Genomic DNA, 18,886 nt, shown 5'->3' on the forward strand with positions numbered 1-18,886 from the left:
GCTCTGCTGACTTGCCTGCCCACTGGCTCCACAGCCCTCCTAGCTTCCAGCTGCGCTCGGTGACCCTTACTGCCCCGCTTGTTTTCCTTGGCGTCGTTTACCGTTCCGACATTTTCCCACAGCTGCTACTGGACCCACTGCACAGCTTGTCGCTGGCTTCCGTGGATACCCTGCGGAAGGTGAGTAAGGCTAGTTTCTGCTGTTGGTCTCGTTGCTCCAAGCATCGGGACTGTGCCCTGCCGTCGGGGGCTGGCTACGCACTATGTCCCGCTTCTCTCGCGTAGACCCTCTTCTCTCTCGGCCGGCATTCTCCCGCAACCGGGCTTTCTCCACTCTCGGCCATCTCCCGCGACCGGGCTTTCTCAGCTTACTCCACCCACCGGGTTGACCCTGCTCCCGACCGGGCTGAAGTGCTTGAGTGCTGTGTCATGCTTCTCTTGCGCGGACCCACTCTTCGCTCAGGGCCAGACTTCCTCTCACGTCCGGGCTTTCCCCACTCTCGGCCGTGTCTTGCGACCGAGCTTTCTCGGCTTCTCTCGGGGGCCTGTCCGCTTTTCTGCTCGCAGTCGGGCTGACTCTGCTCCCGACCGGGTTTTCTTTGCTTTCTCCCCCCACCGGGCTGACTATTCCCGGCCAGGCTGAAGACTCGGCTTTTCTCGGTGGCTTTTCCGGACCTGTCTGTGGCCTACACGGTACTAGGCCCTCACCCGACATCAGTGGCTGCTGCTTGGGCCTGGCTGCTGCTTTGGCCTGGAAAACGTTCCAGGTAAGTTGACACTGTCGCTCCTAGCTTCCAGCTGCCATCGGTCACCCTTACTGCCCCGCTTGTTTTCCTTAGCGCTCTTGCTTCCCGTTCTGACATTTTTTTCTTTTTCGGGTCTATTCAAAACCATTTGGCGGAAAATCTTTTTGCTTGGTGCTGCGTACACTTTGTTTCCAAATACAACCTCTATTTTTAACTTGTTTTCGTTTTTCTTGGCTGTCCTTGTTCTTATCTTCTTTGTTCTTTTATCCTCGACGCCAATTGTTGTGTATTTGGGTGCTTGGAACAGACTTAAATAAGGCTCGGACACGGGAGTGAACTAACAAGCTTCTTTATTCCACGACGCCACCTTGAGTTTCCCCCGCACATGCGTATTTGCACAAGACATCACATATACTAATTATATATGCTCATTATATCACATACCTAACACTCAATCACATACCTCCCCCTATAACTTGGAGGCAGGTAACACCATTTCTATTACATACCTAACACTGTTTATGCCACCAAAGTGGATAACCTCACATTTATCTACATTAAACTGCATTTGCCTAGCATCTGCCCACTCACCCAACCTGTCCAAGTCACCCTGCATTATCATAGCATCCTCCTCACAGTTCACACTGCCACCCAGCTTTGTGTCATCTGCAAATTTGCTAATGTTACTTTGAATCCCTTCATCTAAATCATTGATGTATATTGTAAATAGCTGAGGTCCCAGCACCGAGCCTTGCGGTACCCCACTAGTCACTGCCTGCCATTCTGAAATGCACCCTTTAATCCCTACTCTTTGTTTCCTATCTGCCAACCAATGTTCTATCCATGTCAATACCCTACCCGCAAGACCATGCGCTCTAATTTTGCCCACTAATCTCCTATGTGGGACCTTATGAAATGCTTTCTGAAAGTCCAGGTACATTACATCCACTGGCTCTCCCTTGTCCATTTTCCTAGTTACATCCTCAAAAAATTCCAGAAGATTAGCCAAGCATGATATCCCCTTCGTAAATCAATGCTGACTCGGACCGATCCTGTTACTGCTATCTAAATGTGCCGCTATTTCATCTTTTATAATTGATTCCAGCATCTCTCTTTCATAAAGAAAAATCCTCAAACACCTTTCCGACAGATCAGAAACACTCAGTGTGTTTAATTGCCTCCTTAGTGCAGGTATAAGAGAGCTCTCAGCACCTAGTAACTTGGATAGGCTGGGTGAGTGGGCAAATGCATGGCAGATGCAGTATAATGTGGATAAATGTGAGGTTATCCACTTTGGTGGCAAAAACAGGAAAGTAGACTATTATCTGAATGGTGGCCGATTAGGAAAAGGGGAGATGCAACGAGACCTGGGTGTCATGGTACACCTGTCATTAAAAGTAGGCATGCAAGTGCAGCAGGCAGTGAAGAAGGCGAATGGTATGTTAGCATTCATAGCAAAGGTATTGTAGTATAGGAGCATGGAGGTTCTACTACAGTTGTAATAATAATAATAATTAATTAATTAATAATATTGTTTATTGTCATTGCACGTCAGTGCAACGAGATTTAGTATGCAGCTCCAACCGATGAAAAAGAAAAGTAAAATAAATAAATGTGTGTCGTGACCATCCGATGGAGACAGTCCAGGGGGGTGGGGGGCACTCAGCAGGGCTGGTTCAGAGCCGCTATAGCTCTTGGAATAAAGCTGTTTCTGAGTCTGGAGGTTCGGGCGTAGAAGGCCTTGTAACGTCTGCCGGAGGGAAGTAGTTCGAACAGACCGTTACAGGGGTGTGATGAGTCTTTATGGATGCTGACGGCCTTCCTGAGGCACCGTGTGTGGTAGATGCCCTCCAAGGCTGGTAGCTCTGTCCCAATGATCCTCTGCGCTCTGTGGACGACGCGCTGAAGAGCTCCCCTCTCCGCCTCCGTGCAGCTGAGATACCATACAGGGTCTTGGTGAGGCCACACCTGGAGTATAGCGTACAGTTTTGGTCTCCTAATCTGAGGAAAGATTCTTGCCATAGAGGGAGTACAGAGAAGGTTCGCCAGACTGATTCCTAGGATGTCAGGACTTTCATATGAAGAAAGACTGGATAGACTCGGTTTGTACTCACTAGAATTTAGAAGATTGAGGGGGGAATCTTATAGAAACTTACAAAATTCTTAAGGGGTTGGACAGGCTAGATTCAGGAAGATTGTTCCCGATGTTGGGGAAGTCAAGAACAAGGGGTCACAGTTTAAGGATAAGGGGGAAATCTTTTAGGACCGAGATGAGGAAAACATTTTTCACAGAGTGGTGAATCTCTGGAATTCTCTGCCGCAGAAGGTAGTTCATTGGCTATATTAAAGAGGGAGTTAGATGTGGCCCTTGTGGCTAAAGGGATCAGGGGGTATGGAGAGAAGGCAGGTGCAGGATACTAAGTAGGATGATCAGCCATGATCATATTGAATGGCGGTGCAGGCTCGAAGGGCCAAATGGCCTACTCCTGCACCTATTTTCTATGTTTCTACCTAGTCTTTCCTCTAGCCTTTCCATCACTTATCTTCATTAATGATACATCTGCTGATTTGTAGTAGCATAATGAATTCTGAAGTGTATAGACACATCCCATCTGCTCAAGTTCAAACAAATGTCTCAAAATTCATTGGACAGCAGTTCATTCTACAGTTCATTCTCATTCCCATTTGAATGTAATGTGGACATGGAGACTGGTCCAAAACAGAAACTGTTTAGAAATTTTAATTAAAAAAACACACAAGTATGCATTATATTATCAATGCCAATGTGATTTAATTTCATTAAATTTAGCACCTGTCTGTTTAACTTTGATTGAGTGAAACATTGAAAGATACAGCAATGGAAACAGGCCCTTCAGCTCACTGAGTCCACCTCAACCATCGATCACCCGTTCACACTAGTTCTATGTTATCTCACATTTGCATCCCCACCCAACACATTTGGGGCAATTTACAGAGACCAATTAACCTATAAACCTGCATTTCTTTGGGATGTGGAGGAACCTGGAGCATCCAGTGGAAACAGTCACAGGAATCCGTGCAAACACCATGGACGGCACCTGAGATTAGGATTGATCCTAGGTCGCTAGCTCAGTGAAGCAGCAGGTCTATCAGCTTTGCCACAATGCCACCATTAACCTATTCACCAATAAGACCATTGATGTCCAATTCTTGGGGCTGACCTTATAACAGCAGTTTTTCCTTTTTCGGCCACTGCTGCAATCACATGGACTCCAGCCACGCATCACCAACTTTATATCTTCTGTCTCCAACACCGCCTTATACACAGACTTCTGGAATTCTGTTAGAGAGCAGTAAACCACCTGAGAAGAAAAATATGCTTAAAATTAGGAAATTCTTGACTTCATAACTCATCCACTAATAACCAGTTAGGTCACGTGACTTGTTCAGGCATCTAATCCTGGATGTCGGTAACTTATTAAATTACAATCATAATTGTACCATACCTATGTAGAAACCCGAGATCATTCACTTTATTTGAAAATCAAATAAATGTAGATGCTGGAATCTGAAATGAAATTGACCTGAAACAATAACCCTGTTTTCTTTCACAGATACTGCCTGTGTGCTTCAGCATTTTCTGTTTTTATATCAATTATTACTACGTTTCTTAGTGGCTTCTATGTGAGGACACTTTCAGGTAGATGTGCATCAAGCCAGTGGAAACAAGATGTTGGTGGAGGACAGTACCATCTAAAGTTTTCTGTCCAGCTTTAATTTTATATGATGAATAAATTAACATGAAGAAAGATGCTGAACAACGTTAAAAGGGAAGTATTACTATACTCATGGTTCCGTCAGGGAATGGTTTTGCGACAGATTTTGACAAAAGGATTTTTGAAACTGTGATAACTTAACTTTAATTAGCTATTAATTGACAGTGTTCACTTAATCACTTAGTTTCAGTAAAAAATAGGAAAACCTAATGAATGTTCAGAATTCCTAATAATAATTTCAGAAATAGTCAGCGTCAATCACTGCAGAGAAAATATCATGTCTAACCTGACAATGATCTTCAGAATTACCCTATTTCAACATAGTTTCTTGTTGTTTGACAATTCACACCTAAAAATTACAGCTGAATAGTGTAACGGCCTCCCAAAATCCGTTTTTAAAAATGAGGTAAAACTCTAGGTCCAAATAAAGTTACGAGTTTTCTGAAATCTTTGCTCTTTCCAAGTTACTTAACCATATAACCATATAAACATATAACAATTACAGCACGGAAACAGGCCATCTCGGCCCTACAAGTCCGTGCCGAACAACTTTATTTAGCTTAGTCCCACCTGCCTGCACTCATACCATAACCCTCCATTCCCTTCTCATCCATATTCCTATCCAATTTATTTTTAAATGATACCAACGAACCTGCCTCCACCACTTCCACTGGCCGAAAAAAGGAAAAACTACACACCGCTACCACTCTCTGAGTAAAGAAGTTTCCTCTCATGTTACCCCTAAACTTCTGTCCCTTAATTCTGAAGTCATGTCCTCGTGTTTGAACTTACAGTGCCCTCCATAATGTTTGGGACAAAGACCCATCATTTATTTATTTGCCTCTGTACTCCACAATTTGAGATTTGTAATAAAAAAATAAAAATCACATGTAGTTAAAGTGCACATTGTCAGATTTTAATAAAGGTGATTTTTATACATTTTAGTTTCATCATGTAGAAACTACAACTGTGTTTATACATAGTCCCCCCCATTTCAGGGCACCATAATGTTTGGGACACATGGCTTCACGTGTGTTTGTAATTGCTCAGGTATGTTTAATTGCCTCCTTAATGCAGGTATAAGAGAGCTCTCAGTACCTAGTCTTTCCTCCAGCCTTTCCATCACCTTTGGAAACTTCCATTGCTGTTTATCAACATGAGGACCAAAGTTGTGCCAATGAAATTCAAAGAAGCCATTATGAGACTGAGAAACGAATAAAACTGTTAGAGACATCAGCCAAACCATAGGCTTACCAAAATCAACTGTTTGGAACATCATTAAGAAGAAAGAGAGCACTTATGAGTTTACTAATTGCAAAGGGACTGGCAGTCCAAGGAAGACCTCCATAGCTGATGACAAATTAATTCTCTCTATAATAAAGAAAAATCCCCAAACACCTGTCCGACAGATCAGAAACACTCTTTCAGGAGCCACGTGTGGATTTGTCAATAACCACGGTCTGCAGAAGACTTCCTGAACAGAAATACAGAGGCAACACTGCAAGATGCAAACCACTGGTTAGCCGCAAAGGTATGGCCAGGTTACAGTTTGCTAAGAAGTACTTAAAAGAGCAACCACAGTTCCGGGAAAGGGTCTTGTGGACAGATGAGACGAAGATTAATTTATATCAGTGATGACAAAAGCAAAGTATGGAGGAGAGAAGGAACTGCCCAAGATCCCAAGCATACCACCTCATCTGTGAAGCACGGTGGTGGGGGAGTTATGGCCTAGGCATGTATTGCTGCTAAAGGTACTGGCTCACTTATCTTCATTGATGATACAACTGCTGATGATAGTAGCATAATGAATTCTAAAGTGTATAGACACATCCTATCTGCTCAAGTTCAAACAAATGCCTCAAAATTCATTGGCCGGAGGTTCATTCTACAGTAAGCCAATGATCCCAAACACACTGATAAAGCAACAAAGGAGTTTTTCAAAGCTAAAAAATGGTCAATTCTTGAGTGGCCAAGTCAATCACCAGATCTGAACCCAATTGAGCATGCCTTTTATATGCTGAAGAAAAAACTGAAGGGGACTAGCCCCCAAAACAAGCATGAGCTCTAGATGGCTGCAATACAGGCCTGGCAGAGCATCACCAGAGAAGACACCCAACAACTGGTGATATCCATGAATCACAAACTTCAAGCAGTTATTGCATGCAAAGGATATGCAACAAAATACTAAACATGACTACTTTCATTTACACAACATTGCTGTGTCCCAAACGTTATGGTTCCTTGAAATGGGGGGTCTATGTATAAACACAACTGTAATTTCTACGTGGTGAAACAAAAATGTATAACAATGGCCTTTCTGACAATGTGCACTTTAACCACATGTGATTTTTTTTTCTATTACAAAATCTCAAATTGTGGAGTACAGAAGCAAATAAATATCTTTATCTCAAACATTATGGAGGGCACTATATGTACTGAGAAGCAACGTGGACACTAAGAATTACAGGGAGCAACAGCTTGTGTCCAGGTGTAGATTAGGACTCTATGACATTTGTATCCAGCTCACACATCTAGCTGAGCATTCCAAAACCTTACAGTTATACATGTTCAAAAATATCTACCTTGCAATTCAAACAATTTAACCCAATTCTACTCAGTGAGCCGAGATCTTGTGAATACTTAATTTCATTTATTGTGCACTTATGTTCAAGAAATTTGAGTAAAAAATATGAATATCAAAATTTCAGCTCGAATAAAAATATCACGTTTGTCTTGATATCAACCTTTATCTCATACAACATTGAGAAAGTATGGGATTGCCAGGTAATGGGATTGTCAGTTATTGGCTGCGGTGGGAGATTGCAACCTTCACGTGGTCCACCCTGTTTCGACTAATGCAATGAACCTGACTTGCATAAACAAATAGACCAAATAGAACAAGTTAACTTAAATTTAGGCTATGCACGCCCTACGTAAGAAGAAGTTATTGTGTATCAACAGGATGAGGATATACATGTTCAAGGGAAAGACATTTAAAAATATATTACCAACAACTTCTAGATTTCAAACAGAAAGCGACTGATGGTTGATTGAATAACTTACTCTACACATCTGGGTCTGCTAATGTGTTTATAAGGCGCATGCCTCAAACTTAAGCCCTATGCTGGATTTAATACCTTTCAGGTTTGGTAGTAACGTAGCCACAGCTGGATTCAAATGTTTTCCTACAGTAAACATGGGCAACGAGCAACAGGCCATCAAGCAAATGTCAGCATACCTCCAGCTGATATCATATTGACCCCTGAAATATACGCTCCCCAACCCACCACCAATTTCTTGTCTCTGGATTTCTCTAGAAATTCCCTTGTGACCCACTCTATCTTGTTCTCACTCCTCCCTACCTCTTACTGCAGCATTGTTGCCTGGCAGCATACCAGCCCTCTGTTTAACCAGCTGCCATTAAAGAAGTGCTGCACAATCTCTGGTAAATTCGTATTGCAGGTTTCTTAGTGATTCATCTCTTCACCTGCTCCACAGATAGCACATTCATCATAATTATATTTTAGAGCAAAGCAACATAAATCAGTTGTCACTTCTGCATGTTGCAAAACAAAGCCATAGATGCTTTGGGACTGTAAGTATGAATTTACCTTACATGCACAAACTGTAGTGCATTACTGTAATTATTGTGTTATACAGAACATAGGAAACAGGAGACAGACACAAAATGCTGGAGTAACTCAGCAGGACAGGCAGCATCTCTGAAGAGAAGCAATGGGTGACGTTTCGGGTCGAGACCTTTCTTCACACTGAAAACAGGAGCAGGAGAACCCATTTGGTTCCATGAATATGCTCCACCATTCAATAATGTCATGGCTGATCTCAATGAGGAGTTAATAAGCATTGTTCGGAAGATTTTTATGCAAAGGTTGGCAAACTGCATTCATTCAGAAACACTGTTACATTGCCAGGTTGAGCATAATTTACCAGGTCTTCTTTTCTTGGGAGTTGATCACTGATGAGGGATTTGGTGCGCCTTAGAAACCAAGAGGACATGCGTGTTGCCAACCGTCTCACTGATTTCCTTCCAACAGCTAGTTCTCTTTTAGTTGCCCCATGTCTCTGACCAAATTCAATCGGATTGCCAAAATCTTCCTTAAAACGAGCTCTGTTGCCCAGGCAACCTGGTACGGCCCTACAAATAAAGAATTCAGAGTGACATTTCATTACCTCTGCCAAAGAGAATCATAAACAGAGCAAGGAATAATTTACACACCTGTGAAAATGCATCATTCAAGATCTCTATAGATAATCTTTGCATAAGTATATCTTTCTTCAGGAAATAAAAGTAGTTTGAGCTTACTTCTCTCTCTGCCTCAATCCTTCAATGGCAAAAATAAGCTTTACCATGGAATACTTTGAATCTTTTTGGGAAATGTTTTGACTGAAAAACTGCTTTCAAGAACTTAAGTTTTATTTTAAAGCAAACAAACCTATGACAGGTTGACTGAGCAATCCATGATAAATTGTTTATAACTAAGGCAACAACCAAGGTTCAAAGGTTACACAAAAAAGCTGGAGAAACTCAGCGGGTGCAGCAGCATCTATGGAGCGAAGGAAATAGGCAACGTTTCGGGCCGAAACCCTTCTTCAGACCTATTTCCTTCGCTCCATAGATGCTGCTGCACCCGCTGAGTTTCTCCAGCTTTTTTGTGTAACCTTCGATTCTCCAGCATCTGCAGTTCCCTCTTAAACCAAGGTTCAAAACTGTTTAATATAATTAAACATTCAATTGTATTTAGATTATTATCCAAAATAACTAAACTGTATTGTTATAATTTAACGGATTGTTAGTGAAACAATTGGATTTGTATAAGACGTTCTCACTTTGCCGCACCTTAATCTGTTTCACAGTTCCTTTTTGGTAAGTAAATGAGGCATGCATTCTGCAATGACAACAATTGACAAGTAATTAAATCAATCACTGGGTCATCAGGAGGCTTAATATTCAACATCAGTTCAAAAATATGTTCAGAGATTTCGACTGAACAAAATCTCTCATCCATAAATAGCAAGGAACTCTGCTCAAATATCACTTGTTAACTGAGGATTATTGGAATATTTATTAAGGTAGGAAAATTACAACTATTGAGAACATTGAATGGGTGTAGCATCACTGTGCCTTCAACCATCAATATCTTGGGGGGGTTATGATTGATGAGAAACTAAACTGGCACAGCCATATAAATACAATGGCTACAAGAACAATTGAGAACGTGGGCACTTTGCACCAAGTGCATCACCTCCTGATTCATCAAGGCCTTTCCACCATAAATGATCAGGAACAGGCCAAAATACTCTGCACTTGCCTGAATGAATGCAATCCAAACCACTTTCAAAAGCTCAATACCGTCCAGGACCAGTCTGCTTCTTTGGCATCCATCAACAACCCTAATATTCATGTTCTCCACCAGCAGAGCATAGTGACTACAAGTGCACCATCTAGATAACATACTGCTGTTATTTGCTCAGATTACTGCAACATCATCTCCCAAATTAGTGATTTCTACAACAAATGACAGCAGCAGTGCATGCGAACATCACAATTTGAAGGTTCCCTTCAAATCATGACCATCATTATTTGAAATTATATTGCCAGTCCCTCACCGTTACTAGGACTAAACCTTTAACTTTAACGCCCAGATTGTTCTCTCCGTAAAAATAAAAAATAAAAATAAAGAGAGTAACAATTCAATTTGTCCAAGGCTTCCATGTCTCCTTTATTCTGAATTACTGAATGGGGGGGGGGGGGGGGGGGGGGGGGGGGGGGGGGGTGATGGCAGGTGGAGAGATGGTGGGAAAAGGAGTACAGGGAAAAGTTGAATCAGTTGTCATCTTGAATGACAACACGTGTTCAAGGGACCAATTGGGGGGAGAGTTTCTTTCACAGCGTGTGGAGAGTCTGTGCCAGGGGTAAAGTTGCGGGGAGGGCAGGAGTGTTGAGAAGGAGGGGGTCAGGGATAATGCCAGTAACTCACTCACTCACCGCTGCTGCGGCACTCCGGGCTCCAGGTGCCACCGCATTGTAGCCAGGGATAGAAGCAGCTCGGGGAGCTGTGAGCGGCCTTCTGCCGGCCAGCTCACCTCTGGCAGTGCTCTCCGTCTGAACACCACTCACCCGCCGATCGCTCATGTCAGCGGCTTCTTGCAAATCCTTAAATTCCCACAGCCGAGTAACCTCAACCTCAACCTCAACCTGACATGAGTGAGGCCAGCGAGCGGCAGGAGAGAGGTTTTTAGACGGAGACCTGCCAGAGGTGAGCGGGGACCGGCAGAAGGAGCTAAGGTGGCGGCTGGTTCCACTGTCTGGCCCAGCAGCCGCTCACAGCCACCCGAGCTACTTCTCCCCCAGGCCTCAATGTGGTGGCATTGCACGCCTCCGTGCAAGGCGCGTCGCAAGTGGCATTATCCCGATCCCCTCCCCGCAACTTTACCCCGGGCCAGACTCCCCAAACGCTGCAAAAGGTGCTCTCCCCCACCCTGGGAAAAACGGTATTTAAAAGCATAAACACAAAATGTACTTACCACATTATGGGTACATGAACTCCATTATTATCTCTTTGTTTCCTAAGATACACTTAAAATATTGACAATCCATATTTGAAAACCCCGCCAAGAAACCAGCGCTGCGCATGCGCAGTGCTGCAAAGGCAGAATTTCTGCTGCCTTCAGCTCCCTTGAAATTGACGGCTTCAGGCAGCGCTGACGGCACGTGGGCTGCACAGCCCTTCAAGGGTTACAAGCGCTGCGGATGAAAGGCACGGAGAATTATGCCTACCTAAGAGATCGATCTCTTAGATAGGCATAATTCTCCCATGCCTTTACTATTTATATTTAGTTATTACCATTTTATAATTTTAGTCAGGGTAGGCAGTGCCTGCTTTCTATACACCTGGCAACCACCAGAATTAAATCTGAGAGATATTTATCCTTGCAGCAATAGCCTCCTGGTAAGATTTGTTAACACTTGGAAAGAAAATACAATTGTAAAGTGCTGTTACTAGTTTGATCAACTGCTCTGTCATTGACCAAACACGCCTGTTCTAGTTCCTACTTTACAATCAAACATATCAGAAGCTTAACCTGAAATAATTTGCAGACTTAAAATAAACATCATAAGAGTGCTTACCAGTCCATGACACACCATAACTCGTCCATGTTGTTCTGCAAAATGGTCCCAGTTAGCCCAATTCTAATCTTGCATTTGAGGGCTTTCAAAGCCTGTGTGATCTGAGCTTTAGGATTCTTGATCTTGTGGGCTTCATCCACAAACACCGCAGACCATGCAATACTGTGGAAGAAGCAGAACTCCCTTTAACATAATATTCTATTTCTTAGGGACGTCTACGACTCAGCAATGGAACACACTGGAAATATAGTAAATCATCAACAAAAATTGAAAACTAACAATAATAGTTTTACAGCTGTCTTTAATAACAGGATTAGTTAACAGAATCAGAACTAAAATAATTGCAGAATATTTAGTTTTTTTTCCAGTGATACCACCGGAATGTAGAATACATTGTTATTGGAAAATATGAAGCAAAATAATTCCATTCTGAACAAGCTAGATCACTCCCAGTAGACAGCAGTGTGGCTTTCTCAGAGAGGCCTATGTTTATTATTGTCACATGTCCTGAGGTACCGTGGAAAGCTTTGCTTTTCATACTATCCAATCAGATCAGATAATACTATACATAGATACTATCAAGTCAAACTCAAATACAATAGGTAGAGCAAATAAGAAAATCTTGGACAGAGCTGTTCCAAAACCAAGTTGTTGTCTGTGTGTCTTAGAGATGAGTTTCGGGCCAGGGAGATAGTGTCTGCAGTAGACCTGTTGCGAAGGTAAGCAAACTGCAGTGGATCAGGCTGGCTACGAGACTGAAGTTAATGTGCACCATCACCAGTCTCTCAAAGCACTGAATGTCAGAGCCACTGGACGTTGTCATTGAGGCACGCTATCTTACTTTTCTTTGGCAGTGGGATGGTAGTATTTTTGAAAGAAGTAGGGACCTCAGAATGGAGTAGTGAAAGGTTAAAGATGTCTGGAAGTATTTCTGTCAGCTGATTTGCAAAGGTCCTGAGGATGCAGCCAGGCACTCTATCCAGGATCCTCACTCTACACTTATGATCTACAGGTAATTTCCATTGTTGCCAGATCACAGCAGGCTACTTTGAAAAAAATCTAGCTTGGTTGAAACTAAGCAACAACTCTAATCTTGAATCTGAAGAAGGGTTTCGGCCCGAAACGTTGCTTATTTACTTCGCTCCATAGATGCTGCTGCACCCGCTGAGTTTCTCCAGCATTTTTGTGTAACTCCAATCTTTAAATTTGCAAAGCTTAAACTGGGACTAATACTTCCACTTTCTTCAGTACATAACATCAAAGTTAAGAAACTATTCCAGCACTTTGGAAATAAGCTAACATTTAAAAGTAAAAAAGTTTAACTGCATGCGTAAGTATCTGATAGCTTCCCAGAGAACATTGAGGAATTCCAATTAGTTTAATTTGCAAGTTCAAAATCTTAGGGAGATCCTAGGCAAGACATATCAGTCACGATCAGGCCCAAGTGGCCACTTCAAAATGGCAGGGATTTAGTTAAGGACACCAACCTAAACCAGAAGCACAAAGCACAGTATTAATAAGCTGAGAACAAAAATCAAAAGCAGGAGGAGACCGGAGACTGAAAATAAATTGGAGGGGTGGGGGAGACAGCGAAGGAACAAAACTAAAGAAATAGTCATTATATTAGGGAAAAAAATCTGGAATGGCAAGGTCCTTTAATCACTCCTTCTTTGAATTCAAATCAACCAGGCTTGGAAACTAAAATTAGTAATCTACATTAATGACATTATTGAAATTCCAAGATTATTACATGTGCTGATCAATGTTTAACGAGTTCGCATCTCGCAATTCCATTCAATTTGGATAAAAGTTTCAAATGCACATTGTGTCCAGATAATTCACATAATACATTACTTGGTAAATCCGCACCTTTTAAAACATTAATTTCATTTAAATAAAGTTTGGAGACATACAAATGCAATATACAATGGAAAAACTCAGCAAGTGAAGCATTATGTCTAGTTAGATAAACAAGATCTGATAAAACATCATCTGAAATATTGATTTTATTTCACGAGTCAAGAGCGTTTTATTGACATATGTCCCAGATAGGACAATTAAATTCTTACTTCCCGCAGCACAATAGAATATGTAAACATAATACACTGTAAATATAATGAGAAAAAAAAAGTTCAGTGTGTGTAAATACACATACACAAGCATACGCACACATAAAAACAAACAATAATAGTGCAATAATAGCAATAACTAGTCGTCCAGAGCTTATTTGACATTGTAGTGTTTAATAACCCAATGGCTTTAGGGAAGAAGCTGTTCCTGAACCTGGACGTTACAGTTTGCAGGCTCCTGTACCTTCTTCCTGATGGCAGGGGTGAAATGAATGTGGCCAGGGCGGTGTGGGTCTCTGAGGATGCTGACTGCCCCAATTTCCCCATATATTGCCTTAGCTTCAGAGTAGTTCTAACTTTGGAAATGTTGCAGCTCTCACAGCAAATGTCTATCTAAAAATGTTTTTATCTCCAAGAAAGAAAAAGATAAAGTTCAGAATAATTCAGAATTTCTCTGAATCTTTACTTAGAACAAAATGCCAATTTGTTTTAAATGCCTCCATTACCACATCTTCAACTTGTCTCCATGACTAACCAGGCCTCACCCTACCAGAGACAACCCACTCATCCTTTCCACCACTCCCTCTTCTCTGCAAATTAAAACTAACGGTTTTCCTCTCTGTCCCAGTTCTGACAAAGAGACTGCAAGCTGAAGTGTTAACTTTGTTCTTCTTATCACAGTTGATGCCCAACCAGCTGAATGCTTGCACCAGATTTTGTTTTTATTCTAATTCACCGCCTGGGTTGAAAGTCTACTCTCCAAAGTTTAGCTTCAGGATCAACAAACTGCCAGTAATACAAATTCTACCATTTCACTTGTGCATCCGTCACCTGTGTTCAACAAGATGGAGTAATGCACCATCTGCTTTCCCTATCCTCACAAACTGGTGGTTATGAAAACAGTGCCCTGATTGAGTCAAGCTTTCCAGAAGAGGGACGTACAGTTTCTGGAACAATTGAAAGAGTCAGAGGCAAGAAGGCAGGGATGAAAAATACTAAACATACATTGCACATTGCTTTCTTATTAGCTGTGAATTTACTGTAAAACAATTTAACTGTGGAACTAATGCAAGAGGATAAATATCATACCCATCCTCCTCTCAAATTCACTGTGAATACTTGGCAAATATGAGTGCAACCATGATTCATTGGTGCATCTCGTACCTGCAGAACTGAAATCAACTAGAGGAATTTTCAGGTTGTATCATGATTCATCATACAAATAGTGCTGGTTTCGTTATAACAGCTTTTCCATTGGAATTCCTCAAATATTATCTTCACCTGGGCTTTAATTCCATTGCCCTAACTGAAATATATTGAACCTCCATATCTTGTTAAATTAGTATGCAAAGCAGCTAATTTGATGTTAATTCTGGCCAACATCAGGTAGATAGAAGCTCTGTACTCGAACTATTCCACAGTAAGTATGCTATAAATATAACAAATATATATTAGTATCAACTCAAAGCAATCCAATATTAAATGCATTGTAATATACAAGCTATTTACCTGTTGATCTCATCTAGACAGAGGCGGACGGTTTCATAAGTAGACAAGGCAATTTCACACTTGCTCCGTCGGATGCAGTTGAATGCGTGGTCTTTCTTGCTGCCATGCAAGATATAAACTCTAAAGTAACCCCAAGTGTCCAGTTCATTTTTCCAGTTATACAGCACGGATAATGGAGCAATTATTAGGAAAATCTTCGAGAGAGAATAAAAAAGAAGTTTTAGGTCCAATGATAGACACAAAACGCTGGAGTAATTCAGCGGGACAGGCAGCATCTCTGGACAGAAAGGATGACGTTTCGGGTCGAGACCCTTCTTCAGACTAGTTAGGGATAAAGGAAAAGAGAGATAGATGGTGATGTGGAAAGATAAAGATCAATGGACGAAAGATAAGCAAATAAGTAACGATGATAAAGTGAACAGTTCATTTTTACTGTTTGTGGGGTGAAAATGAGAAGCTAGTGCAACTTGGGGGGGGGGGGGGGGGGGGGGGGGAATAGAGAGAAAGAGGGGATGCCGGGACTACCTTAAGTGAGAGAAATCAATATTCATACCACTGGGCTGCAAGCTACCCAAGCGAAATACTGTCTGAAATGCTGTTCCTCCAATTTGTGTTTAGCCTCACTCTGACAATGGGGGCAGAAAGGTCTGTGTAGGAATGGGAAAGTGTCCAGCAACCAGGAGATCAGGTAGGTTCAGGCGGGTGTTCCGCGAAACGATCGCCCAGTCTGCATTTGGTCTCGCCGATGTATAAGAGTCCACATCTTGAACAGCGGATACAGTGGATGAGGTTGGAGGAGGTGCAAGTGAACCTCTGCCTAACCTGAAAGGACTGTCGGGATCCCTGGACAGAGTCGAGGGAGGAGGTACAGGTATAGCAACAAGTGTTGCATCTTCTGCGGTTGCAGGGGAAGGTAGGAGGTGGTTTGGGTGGGAAGGGATAAGTTAACCAGGAAATTGCGGAGGGAACGGTCTCTACAGAAGGCAGAAAAGGGTGGAGATGGGAAAATCTGGCTCGTGATGGGATCCCGTTGGAGGTGGTGGAAATTTCGGAGGATTATGTGTTGTATGCGACAGCTGATGGGGTGGAAGGTAAGGACTAGGGGGATTCTGTCTCTGTTGTGACTAGAGGGGGGGGGGGGCGCAGATGCGGCGTAGACGGAGGAATTGGGAGTAGGGGATAGAGTCTTTGCAGGAAGCAGGGTGGGAAGAAGTGTAGTCGAGATAGTTGTGGGAGTTAGTGGTTTTGTAATGACATCAGTCATTAGTCTATTTCCTGTGATCCAATTTTAGGTCCAATGCTTGGATATAGATTTGGTTACATGATAGGAAGCAGAGGATTGTGGTGGAATGTTGTTATCGGACTGGAGGCCTGTCAGGCCTGGTGTGCCTCAGGGATTGATGCTGGACCCATTGGTGTTTGTCATCAATATCAATGATTTGGATGAGAATGTACAAGGCATGATTAGTAAGCTTGGGCTGACACCAAATAAGTGATATTTTATACAGTGAAAACAGTTATCAAGAACTACAATGGTATCTTGACCAGGTGGGCAAGTGGGACGATGAATGGAGATTAGTTCAGGTAAGTATGAGGTGGTGCAATTTGGGAAGTCAAACCAGGGCAGGACTTTCATAGTGAAGGATTGGGCCCTGGGGAGTATAATAGAACAGAGGGTTTTAGAAGTACTAGTACCTAATTCCCCAAAGGTGGCATGATAGGTGGATGGGGAGGAGAGGGAGGCTTTTAACATGCTAGCCTTCATCTGTCAGGGAACAGTATTGAAGTTGGGCATTTTGTTAACAGTTGTACTAGACGTGGTGGGGCCACACCTGGAATATTTTGTTTAGTTTTGGTCACCTTGCTATAGGAAAGATGTAATTGAGCTGGAAAGGGCGCAGAGAAAATTCATGAGGATGTTGCCAGGATTCAAGGGCCTGAGCTACAGGGAGAGTTGGGGCAGGATTTTATTTCTTAGAGTGCAGGAGGTTGAGGGGTGATCTTATAGAGGTGTATAAAATCATGAGGTGAATAGATAAGGTGAATGCATGCCATCTTTTTCAAGGATTGGGGAATCAAAAACAAGTGGGTATTGGTTTAATGTAGGAGGGGAAAGATTTAATAGGAACCTGTGGGGCAACTTTTCACAGTTATATGGACCAAGTTGCTGGAGAACATAATTAAGGCAGATATAATATCAGCATTTAACAGACACTTGGAACAATATAGATAGGAAAGGTTTAGAGGGCCATGCAGAAAGGGACACCTCCTCCTCCCCATCACACCTCTCCTTACTAACACTTTTTAAAGGTATCATCAACAAACTGGTTAGACAATTGATTTCTTCCTGCAATGTGAAATCGACATCGACAATTAGGAAACCAATGCCAAGGACAGGAAACTTTGGCTCACCATCATTCACTAAGGAACAGTGACCTTCAAAGACAACAGATGTGCAGAATTAGAAGACAAGAGAAGAAAACTGAAAGAGAGGCAGCAACAACCAAAGCCCGATCTGCCATCTGGAAGAACTTTCAAAACCATGATTGGACTCATAAGCCACCTGAGAGTCCATAAAAACAACGGAACGTAGACCATCATCCTCGACCTCGAGGGATATTTCAAGATATAGGATCCATGGCAAAAAAAAAAAAATTTAAAGCTTCCCGCATTTTTTATTCTTCAAACTAGTCAGCTTTTCTGAAGAGAGGAAATTATAGTTGACTTGAACCAAACTTCATGATTTGATTTAATATTATTGGGGTCACAAATTACTGCTGCAGACATAATAATTGAAGACAGATGCACAGGGCACATGATGGAAATCAAATTGCAATTTCTCTTAAAAAGATGTTTAAACAATGTAAACAAAACAGTGCATCAAAGACATCAGAAGAAAATATTTGAAATATCACCTTTAATAGCAACTTCCTTTCGGATTTAATGAAGAAATGTTCCAGTATTAAAAAAACAGATTACTGATGGACAAATGAATGACAATTAGTCTTTCAAACCTGCTCTGGCTTTCAAGGAAGCCCACTATTCATCTTATTGGAACCTCAGCTATCCATTCCTGTCTACCCATGATAACATTCACCCCCTTTCCTATCACTAGTCTAACTAGTACTTTAAGAATATTCAAACATTCAGCTTCCACTGCTTTTTGAGGAAGAAAAGGCTCACATTCCTGAGCCTGTACTCTTGTACTCATTGTTCTGTCTGCAGAAAGTAAGGAAACCAATTGCCTTCTTTACCACCCTGAAGAAGGGTTTCGGCCCGAAACGTTGCCTATTTCCTTCGCTCCATAGATGCTGCTGCACCCGCTGAGTTTCTCCAGCTTTTTTGTGTACCTGCCTTCTTTACACCCTGTCTATCTGTATCGATATGTGTAGGGAACTCTAAACTTGTACCTTAAGTCTCTCAGTTCCACAACACCCTTCAGGTGCCATTTACTGTTCAAGTTCTCCTCTGGTTTAACTTCCCAAAATACAATACTGGCACCTCTCATTTTATGCATGTTTGATTTATGTGTTTTTGAAATAACATGCTTGTTCATTTAATATCAAAGACTGATTTCTGCACTCATATTTTTTGAATAACGTGCTCAAATTTACACCTGGCATCGTAGTTGCTTATATGTATAAGTTATGCGGTTTTG

At 42.0% G+C, this 18,886-nt stretch overlaps 1 protein-coding gene across 3 annotated transcripts in view; it reads right to left on the minus strand.

The window, feature by feature from the left end:
* The window catches only part of ercc6l2 (excision repair cross-complementation group 6-like 2), a 96,763-nt gene that overhangs the window by 63,143 nt on the left and 14,734 nt on the right, over nucleotides 1–18,886 (minus strand). For all 3 annotated transcript variants that reach the window (XM_055632911.1, XM_055632910.1, XM_055632912.1), the window contains exons 5-8: nucleotides 15,229–15,422; nucleotides 11,651–11,812; nucleotides 8,449–8,656; nucleotides 3,946–4,086 (exon numbers count right to left, since the gene is read on the minus strand). In XM_055632911.1, the coding sequence (XP_055488886.1) occupies nucleotides 3,946–4,086; nucleotides 8,449–8,656; nucleotides 11,651–11,812; nucleotides 15,229–15,422 (705 nt within the window). The remainder of the gene's footprint in view (nucleotides 1–3,945; nucleotides 4,087–8,448; nucleotides 8,657–11,650; nucleotides 11,813–15,228; nucleotides 15,423–18,886) is intronic.

Source organism: Leucoraja erinacea, chromosome 3 (assembly GCF_028641065.1).
Source record: "Leucoraja erinacea ecotype New England chromosome 3, Leri_hhj_1, whole genome shotgun sequence".
Lineage (NCBI taxonomy): Eukaryota > Metazoa > Chordata > Chondrichthyes > Rajiformes > Rajidae > Leucoraja > Leucoraja erinaceus.